This window comes from Vulpes lagopus, chromosome 5 (genome assembly GCF_018345385.1).
Source record: "Vulpes lagopus strain Blue_001 chromosome 5, ASM1834538v1, whole genome shotgun sequence".
Taxonomy (NCBI): domain Eukaryota; kingdom Metazoa; phylum Chordata; class Mammalia; order Carnivora; family Canidae; genus Vulpes; species Vulpes lagopus.
This window is the reverse complement of record NC_054828.1, coordinates 128,538,328-128,548,869: the sequence shown is the minus strand read 5'-3', so window position 1 is coordinate 128,548,869 and position 10,542 is coordinate 128,538,328. Positions and strand designations below refer to the sequence as shown.

At 44.3% G+C, this 10,542-nt stretch overlaps 1 protein-coding gene across 1 annotated transcript; it reads left to right on the top strand.

The window, feature by feature from the left end:
* The first annotated feature begins 8,045 nt into the window (after positions 1-8,045).
* LOC121491898 (putative uncharacterized protein ENSP00000383309) lies at positions 8,046-8,534 on the top strand. The gene has a single exon (XM_041757025.1). It carries the CDS (start codon positions 8,046-8,048, stop codon positions 8,532-8,534), a length of 489 nt encoding a protein of 162 aa, XP_041612959.1.
* Positions 8,535-10,542: the final 2,008 nt, after the last annotated feature.

Sequence of the window (10,542 nt, the reverse complement as noted above, 5' to 3'; positions counted from 1 at the left end):
TGTACCTTGTGTTCGCACCTGCCCCCGCCCACGCCTGCCTCTTCCAGGCTCTGCTTCTCAACAGCCATTCATCCTTCAGATACATGTTCACATAATGCCCCGGTTTTCAGAGAACCAGACTGGGAGAAGGGAGACAAATGTAATGTAAGACGTGATAGACAAAAATGTTCCGTTTTATACGTGCACACACTCAGATGCATGCGTGCGCATGTGTATTTTTGTGACCCTTTATAAAACACTTTCATTACTTCACTAATAGAATATCTTTTAAAGGGGGTGGTAGTGTTGTCCCCATTTTGCAAAGAAGTGAGTCTAATTTCACAGAGGCCACAACATGCCTAAGGTCTGTAGCAAATCTGAAGGAAACATGTAGAATTTCTGGCCCTTGTCGCCCACACATCCCTGATATTATGCTGCCTTTCTGCATCGTTTCTAACTCTAAATCTTTTGAGTTGTTTTCTAGAAGGAACCATGAATTATTTGGGGGCAGAGTTTTTAAATCTATTCCTACGGAAGAAATGAGATGCAGTGGGATGAGATCGGCCAGGAGCCAAAGGCCTTTCTGGTTGCCGGTCCTCAGTGTAAACATCAGCCGTCACCTGCGGGTGTGGCCAAGCACATCCAACGCTGAATATCCAAAACACTCAAGTGCCTGATATGAAACCTCCAGAAATGCCCATGTTAACTGTTCACTAAAATATGTGTGTCCCCTGCAAGTCTTTCACGGTCATTCAGCAACACGTGCAGAGGCTCGTAAGATACCATCCTTGACTCATGGGCACTTTCCTAGCTCAGGCCGGACACAGCAACACTCTGTCTTCCTGTTTGTACGCTCACGCTGTGGACTAGTGTCCTTTTCATGGTCTGTTTTATGTCACACTTTTCACATTTTTTTGTTAGTTGCTTTTTGTTGATGATTTTGCTGCTTAAAATCAGCCACAACCATGTGCCAAAGTGCTGTCTAGTGTTTCTGAGTGCAAGAAGGCTGCAAGATGCCGTTAGGGAGGAAATTGGTGCATTAGGTAAGCTTCATTCAGGCACGAGGTCTAGTGCTGTGCTGTTCAATGTTAATGAATGAATACTGTACATTAAATAAGGTTTCTTCAAACAGTAACACCCATCAAGCAAGATTATATATTGATCGGTTGTGAAAAATGCTGTTACTAGAGGCTGTCAGGAACCTAACCCTGTATTTCCCCCAGGAACAATGGTTCGGTTATTTGCTAATTCATTATTTGCGATAACTTTGTAGAACATAACTACTGCAAATAATGAGAATTGACTATAAGTAATTTTCTTTGTCAGTATTGTAGTCTATGTTGCTTTATCATGAGTTATTTCTGAGAGCAAGTGCTTAATAAGATTCAGGTCTTGTTATTTCTAGTTGATGTTTTTAAATACTGAAAATAACTCAAGCACTCCCAATAACAGCCTCACTTTCTTCATAGACAAAATAAATATGCACTGAGCACCCACAAAGGTCCAAGCATTGTCCCACGTGTAGACATTCAATGCTGGACGTGCCAGACGTTGTCATTATTCTTTGAAGCGCATGGACCCAGGAGAGCAGCAAACACAAACAAGTGATCACACAAATAAATTAAAGAAATTAAGTTGTGCTAAATGCCAAAATGAAAGAACAAAGGGTTCCGAATGGCTGGTATCAAAAAGACAAGAAAAAACAAGTGTTGTGGGGATGTGGAGGAAAAGGGAACCCTGTGCACTGCTGGTGGGAATACAAACTGGTGCAGCCACTCTGGAAAACAGTATGGAGGGTCCTCAAAATAAAAACAGAGCTACCCTATGATCCAGTAATTCCAATAGTGGGTATTTACCCAAAGAAAATGAAAACACTATTTTGAAAAGATATCTGATATCTTTATGCTTATTGCAGCATTATTCACAATAGTCAAGACATAGAACCAACCCAAGTGTCCATTGACTGTTGAATGGATAAAGAAGATGCGATATATACATACAACGGAATATTACCCAGCCATTAAAAGAATGAAATATTGCCATTCATGCCAACATGGATGGACCTAGAGGATATTATACTAGGTGAAATAAGTCAGGGAAAGACAAATATTATATCACTAATTTTTAAAAAATATTTTGTTTATTTATTCATGAGAGACAGAGAGAGGCAGAGACACAGGCAAAGGGAGAGGTAGGCTCCCTATGGGGAGCCTGATTCAGGACTCAATCCCAGGACCTCAGGATTATGACCTGAGCCAAAGGCAGACACTCAACCACTGAGCCACCCAGGTGCCCCAAACGTCATATCACTTATAAGTGGAATCAAAACAAAACAAATGAATAAACAAACATATATAAATACAGAGAACTGGTGGTTGTCAGAGGGGACAAGAGGGGGGGGATGGCAAAATAGACGAAGGGGATTAAGAGGTACAAACTTCCAGTTCTGAAATAAGTAAGTCAGGAGGATGAAAAGTACCACAGAGGGAATATATTCAATCATATTGTAGTAAGTTTGCATGGTGACAGATGATAACTACACTTATAATGATGGGCAATGCATAATGTACAGATTTGTCAAATAATATGTTGTACACTTGAGATTCATGTAACATTGTATATTAACTGTTCTTCAACAAAATAAATAGCAATATAAAATAAAATAAAATTTCAAAAGGACCACGGCAGAGATAGACGCTGATGGAGCAAGAGCCATTTAGAACATGAGTAGTCAGAAAAAAACCTTTGAAGGAGAGCCACCAGATGCCCAGGAAAGAATAATAAGAAATTAACCAGGTCATGAGTGACATTGAGGACACTATTTCAGGCAGAGGGAACTGGCAAGTACAAATATTCAGGGGCTAGAAAGAAATTTGGCAGTTCAAGGCAGTGAAAGATAGCCTGGAGGCTATAGGGAAGAAAAGGTAGAGATGAATTGTGTGAAAAGGCACCTTTCAGTCGTCTTGGACCTAGATGTTATCGCATATTCAACAGATGTCATGGTCCTCCATCAAAAAAAATTTAATTTCCAGGGGATTCTGGGTAGCTCAGTTGGTTAAGCACCTGACTCTTGGTTTTGGCTCAGGTTGTGCTCTCTAGGTCATGGGATTGAGCTCCATATTGGGCTCTGCGCTCAGCATTCAGTCTGCTTCAGAATCTCTCTCTCATTTCCTCTCTCTCTCTCTCTCTCTCTCTCATAAATAAATAACATCTTTTTAAAAAATTTAATTTCCCTTTAATTGCTAGCATGCATGTTTCCCAGGATTGGAGCTTTTTGTTATTCACCAAATTTATCCACAATACCTAGCCCAGCGCTTGGCCTAGAAGAGATCATTAACAAAGTCTTGGCTAAATAAATTAATAACAACCATTTAGCCTGATAAAAAAAAATGATATGATTATGACTTCTAGCTGTACTACAAACAGAGCTAATTTCCTGGGATCCTTCCATATTATTATCATACCTTTGAATGTCTAGTTCTCACTACAGCCCCTAAAAATCCCCTTCTACCTATGTGGCTTGTCCGAGGCCGCAGAGTGGGAATTAGAATTTAGGTCTTTCTGGGTCATGAAGCCCTGACCTTTGTCTTGGCCCTGACTGCATGGGGCTCGTCTCTACTAGAACTCCACAGCGCCGTGTGCGTCTCCTCTGGCTTGCTCGTTTTAGTGAATGATATGTCATGAAATCTGCCCTAGCTCCCTGTTGTTGCTGTAACAGATTATCAAGAATTTAGCAACTTAAAACAGTGTAAATTTGCTGTCTTCCAGTTCTGGAGCTCAGATGTCAGAAGTGGGTTTCACCAGGCTGAAGTCAACAGTCTGAACACCCTGTGGGAGAATCCACTTCCTTGCCTAACCCAGCTTCTAGAGACTTCCTGCTCTCCTCGGCTCTGCCTCCTTTCTCCACCTTCAAAGCCAGCAGTGGGCCTCTTCTAACCTTGCTCTCTCTGATCTCTTACTCTGACTTGATCCTCCTGCCTCCCTGTTACTAGGGCCCTTGTGACTAAATTGGTCCAACCCAGATAATGCAGCAAAGTCCTCCTATCTCTAGGTCCTTGCCTCAATCACATGTGCCAAGCCCACTTTACCACATAAGGTGACATTCACAGGTTTTAGGGACTATTTCGTGGACATCTTGGAGTGGTGTGGGGTTATTCAGGCAACCACACATCATTTACATGATTGTTTTATCAGAAACGTACGATGGTGGCCTCGAGAATGTAGGTCTCAGGTTTCCAAATGACCAAGGATCCAGCTGCTGTCACCTGCAATCATCACTGCAAGGCCAAGTTCCTGTCTCCTAGCAATGTCTGCACGTGACAGGGATACCAAGGATGGTCCTTTCAGGGGACGCGGGACTCTTCTGATATATGATACCTTTGACTCCAGGACTGTTGACAACTTGGCTGAACTTCCCTGAGAACTTCATGGCCACTCAAGACACTTCCTTCCAATCTATGTTCCTTTGTCCCTCTCTCCTCTACTCAAGGTCCGACTGGCATGTGTTCTAAAGGGCTCTCTCAGCCTCTCCTGACTCTCTCTTCATTTTGTCTTAATCTCTCCCTCAATAGCCTTCTTGCATGTTTAAGCCTCCCTGACATCTATTTCTGGGAAGTCTGGGGCAAACACGGGTGTTGTGGGATTTCGGAAAAGGATTGCATTATTTCCGATTACACATTGGCAGGTAGAACTTAGGCCACGGGACAGGTTAGGAAGCCTCAGCCGGGTTCCTCTGATTAGATCATAACTCTATTTGATTTCATAGAGTCCTGCGTGTCGACTTGGGTCATGATTGCTGAACTGAATTCTTGAGTTAACATGAAAAAGCTACCTTGCTAATTATAAAGAATAATCTTTTTTGGAAGCTGTGTGTATAAATACTCTCCAGAAACATGCTTAACTGATTTCTTTAGCAGGATCCTTCTCCATAAATAGATTTGAAGTAAAATTCAAGGCTTATTGAACAATTATCAAACACAATCTCTAGAATCTACATTCATGGGGGCTTTGATGTGGTACAGACTAAGTCAACGGCAAGGCCGTGTAGCACCAAGAGATACGCTACACAAGGGAGATGAGGTTTTGTTGAGCTCGATCCCTGAAGACCTTCTGGTCACTTCACTGTAAAGAGGCAGAGCAGAGGGCTGCATGGTGCGTATGGCTCTCAGGCACTTCCGTTCAAGCTGGATGTCCGAGGACTTGTCTCAAAGGAGAAGACACACGTGAATGCATAGAGCCAGGCTTCCCTGAGGCAGGGACCTGGTAACCAGTTTTTAGCATCTGAAGCAGGATCGGGATGATTTACCAAGATGTTATTTCTTTTAAAAAAAATGGTAAAAAAAAAAAAAAAAAAAAAAAAAAATAAAAAAAAAAAAAAAAAGGTAAAAAAAAAAAAAAAAAAAAAATGGTAAAAAGGCAGACTGAGTAATTACAAGTTGTCCTCACTTTGATCAAAGAATCGTTAGAGTGGATGTGTTCTCTTTAGGTGGTAATTATGCTTTAAGTGAATAGATTTAGAATCATAAAACCTGGGTTTAGTTCTGGCTTAGATAAAAGAAGTGCACTCTCTAAGCCTCGGTTATTTCCACCAATGTTACATTTGCAAATCACACCCATTTTACAAGGTTTGGGAAAAATCAAATCATAGAAGGTAGATGAAAATACTTCTCATATCATAAAGCACTGTGCAGATATAGACTGATAGAAGGGACTTCACTTCTTTGATCCTTAAAATTGGATAATGGCCAGATTACTATCCATTTAGAATAGTCTGGATGTCTGAAAATTTGACCTATATTGAGGACCCAGACTGACTGGATAGTTCTCTTTCTTCTCCATGAGTCCACTCTTTGCTGCCCACCCATCTCCTGAACACGTTTCGTGTGTGCCTTTCCCGCTACAGGCTGGAGAAACGGGGCCACCGAGGCTTAGAACAGGTGTGAGGACATGGGAGGGGAGGAACCGGTGCTCTTTTGTGCTGAGAGACCCAGGACCCATGAGCCCAGTTTGCTCGTTCCTTTCACTCTCTTTTTCGCAGATGCGGTCCTCAAGCAGCCCCCACGGTAGCCTATTTCAATTAAAATTAAGACTAATACAGTGATCTTCGCAGTCGTCTATGTTTGTGTCCTCCACTGGGGCCTTTCTCGGATACAATCCAATCCTGAAGTAGAACTTTTCCATGCCCGCACCATTCACCATTAGTATTTCAGAAGTAGGAACGACGTGCGTGCAGGTAAAGGGGCACAGCGAGCTGAATAATCTTGTGCTCAACCAAATAAGCGCCTCCCAGGTTGGCTCTGCCAACCGGATCAGTTAGTGTTCTTGCAAATACAAACCTAAACACGACCAGAAACAGTCATGCTAATTGTGACAACACGAATTCCCTCAACTCAAAAAGTGTCAGTGGAATTCAATGGGGTTCTATCTATTTCACAATATATCAAATAACATTTTTTTTAAGCTTCCTCAGCTATCAACCCCTTTCTAATCGCTCTTGAGCCTACTGGGTGCACAAAGGGCAGGGTGCTGCAGGGCCACCCTCCCACTGATGGCTGGGGAGGCCACAGGGTCCTTCCTCAGCCCTGCTCCTCAGCCTGAAGAAGCGGTTTCTTGGGCCCAGAGGCCACAGGCATTGATGGTTCTCTGCCCGGGGTTCGCTCCATGAGGAGCCGTCACTGTTGGGAGGAATAAGACGAGTTTTCGGCAGGCGCTAAGCCTAGGCCTGACCTTGGGGCAGCTGTGGAAAGCGGTGGGAGGAGACGGAAATGCCCTCTTCTCCAGAACACTCTCACGCAGCTGAGATAGGACATTGATCTGACCCGCTCTGAGACACCTGTTCGATTGAGAGCACGCGGAACAGTGTCTGGGCTTCCTGTCCCACTTCTGGGGCAGCACTGGGCTCCCCCATAGTGGAGAGGCATTTCCGCAGGTGCCAGGGCCACACTCTGGATGGCAGGAACCCAGGACTTTCACCTACTCAGATATGCACATCCTGATTCATTCCTAGCAACTCTTTCTGCAGAACAAAGGACGCCAAGGAAAGTACCTCTCACGTGGCAAGAATTCTAGAAACCCGCTTTCCTGTATGACACCACATCATACACAGAGCGCACCGTAGACAGTGCCAGGCTGTGGGCCTCAATCTCGTTGCTGTGGGTGTTCCCAGTTTTTGAAGACACTATTTGGGAAAACAACTTTTTATTCAGGGTGGATACCAGAGGTTCTTAAGTTTTTTCAGTAGCTTAGCCATTTTGAAATCTCACTCTTTTTTTCTTTGATTTTATTTCTCTTTGAGTCATCGAAAGGAAAAAAAAAAAAAACTTTGGTTTAACTTTTTCAGTTGGCGCATTTGCTAGAGTAGGGTCTGTCTTACGGAGCAATTTGATTAAGAAAGAAGGTGCCAGAGCCCACGCAACGGGGCGTCAGGCCCCCTAGCTATGTGTGTGTGACTGTTAGTACTTTTTAGGGGCTTATTGTGTGTCGAGCGCGGAGATAATCAACCTAACACATTATATCCATACAGACACACTCACGCACAAGACACACACACACACACACACACACACACACACACACCTCTTTCCTACAATGAGCTCGTGTCCTCGGACATGTTGTGGGGGTCTCTTCTGACACCTGACTCCTTTTCTCCTCTCACCTCAGTGTTACTGGCCAAAGAGAGGGCTTTCCTAGTAGAGGCTTCTCTTGGCTTTTCTACTGGAGATTTTATTCATGTTGACACTGCCTACACCTTCTCTTGTTAAACTACTCTACTTTAATGCACTTACCTTATTTAGAGTCAGTAAACAAACAGGGGATGCTATTCTCTTATCATTTTACTCTATTTCTCTTAAAGTCATGCAAAAAATCGATACCCTTGAAATTGCAATTTGCAACAAATGAAATCTCTGTTTCTTTGTTTGTTTTGTTCATTTGTTTGTTTGTTTGTTTGTTTTCTTTTTCTCTCTTTTGCTTTTGAACCTTCGCTGATGTCCCTCCACCAGGGACCCTCTGCAATGTCCATCCACTGGGGACCCTCCGCGATGTCCCTCCACTGGGGAACCTCCACGATGTCCCTCCACTGGGAACCTCCACGATGTCCCTCCACTGGGGACCCTTTGTGGATGTCCCTCCACCAGGGACTCTCCGTGATGTCCCTCCACCGGGGACCCTCCACAGATGTCCCTCCAGTGGGGATCCTCCGTGATGTCCCTCCACCGGGGACCCTGCGCCGATGTTCCTCCACTGGGGACCCTCCACTGGGGACCCAACGCGATATCCCTCCACTGGGGCCCTGCGCCGATGTCCCTCCAGTGAGGACCCTCCGTGATGTCCCTCCACCGGGGACCCTCCGCGATGTCCCTCCACCGGGGACCCTCCGCCAGTGCCAGTGCCCCGAGGCCCCTCCGCGGATGCCGGCCCAGTGGGGCCGCGTGCTCGGCCCACGCGGCTCCTCCCCAGCCTTCCCCCAGCCCGCACACCCCCTTCCTCCCGCCGCCTCCCAACCACAGGCCCTGGGATTACAATCACCCGGTTTGTCTGTATTATGTACCTGTTAAGGTGAATATCTAACTAATATCTTTCACTCTCCGGCAGTTCCATGATGGTGGGTACCATATCTGGGTTTGATCTCTATGAAACGTAAACCTGGCCCATTATAAGAATCTAATAAATTAGTATTTATTCAATTAATTGTAGGTCATTATCATCTTACTTTTAAAGGAAATGTCAAGGATTTGTTGTCGTTGCTGTTAGTTGGTATCACCGAGCCACAGCAAGTACAACTCTGCACATACACATTATCAAATACTTGAAAGTGGGCAGCCCCGATGGCCCAGCAGGTTGGCACCTGCCTTCAGCCAGGGGTGGGATCCTGGGGATCCCGGGTCGAGGCCCACGACGGGCTCCCTGCATGGAACCTGCTTCTCCCTCTGCCTGTGTCTCTGCCAATCTCTCTCTCTGTGTCTGTCTTGAATAAATACATAAAATCTTTAAAAAAATTTTTAAAAAATACTTGAAAGTAAGATTACTGGGGGTGGGGGAAGGTAGGAGGGAGATGGTGGGCACTCTGACAATCTCTCAAATAGATTTTGGGCCAAAGACATGCTAGAGTGAGAGTCAGAGACAGCTATGCTGCTCTTGGCCATCCCACTGGCACCCCCACCTAAGCGTCGGGTACTTCTCCACAACGGAGGCCACCCTGCAAGAATTAAATGAGACGTGGCCCCGCCTGGCACATAATAGGCACTGCATCGGTTGCAGACGTTATGATTATTAACGTTACTCTCGCTCCAAGGAGCCCTGCAAGTTGTGGATTCAGGCTGAGCCGGAGCTGCTACCGCCTCCCTTCACCACGAGCCTTTCCAGGGCGCCCTTGCTCCTGAATCAAAGACTCGTTCTTTTCACTCTTGTATCTGAAGCAAACGCTCTCTCTTCTCTCCAGGTGCAGCAAATGGGAGATCTTGCCTTTTATACGCACACTGTGTGGATCTCTTAGCATTTTTTATTTAAAACTGAAACTCCACTTTGGATTGTTCCTCCCACGGCAAGTGGCTGCTTTAGAAATGCCTACCCTTCCCACTGTGGCCAACTCTTAGTTTTTTATCAGTCCAGTAAGGGCTGTGACTTTTGCCTTCTCTGAAGAGCACACTCCATATAAAATTTGTCTTATTTAGGAGAAGCAAGTAAAACTGTGGATTCACTATAAAATTTTGATTTGGTTACTTCAAAACAACTTCTCGAGACATTTACGTAAGTGCTCTTCACCCTTCGCCTGCAGGTGTGATTTACAATATAAGTGAAACAATCCCCATTGCTACCTGGAGCTCACAACGGCCTCTTCACATTTTTCTTCTGCTTTTGGAATGGAAAATAGTGAACTACAATTTAAAGTAAAAAGTTATTTTCAGAAATGTGTACCATCATTTTGAAAGTCAAGTTGCCTACCATTTAGCACTATTGAATGTGCTAGCTAGTCTAAATCGTTTAAGCTGAATGTGGAATAATCCATCATGCTTAATAATTATGTACTCCAGTGTGAGAAGATTAACTAAAACTCTAAACATTCACAGCTGAAATTTGCCAAATACTTCAAATAAAGAGATCCTATGTAACAGCAACTTGTTCGAAACCATTCAGTGCACTGTAGTCTTTTTAAATTAAATTGAATTTAATTTAAAGAAAGAGAGAGAGTGGGGATGGGGCATGGGGAGAGGCAGAGAGAGAATCCTAAGCAGGTTCCTCATGCAGCTCAGAGCCCAACTCAGGGCTCTATCCCATGACCCTGACATCATGACCTGAGCTGAAATCAATTGTCAGACGCTCAACCGACTGAGCCAGGCATCCCACACCATAGTCCTTTATAAGATTTGAGTACAGTGGAGTACTAATATATCAGGGTTTGTTTTGTTTTGTTTTGTTTTTGCTACAAAAGGACAGTGTTCCATGCTAGTGTTTAGAGTACATGAAGCAAGAAAGAACGTGCTAATGTAGACAGAATGGGGAGCTGATAAGTTCTCTTACCAGAAATGCTTCAGCCAGATTTGTTTTAGAATTCAATATGTTGTA

Coding starts and splice junctions, on each gene's coding strand:
- LOC121491898 (XM_041757025.1), top strand. CDS start 8,046: ATGTCCCTCCACTGGGAACCTCCACGATGTCCCTCCACTGGGGACCCT.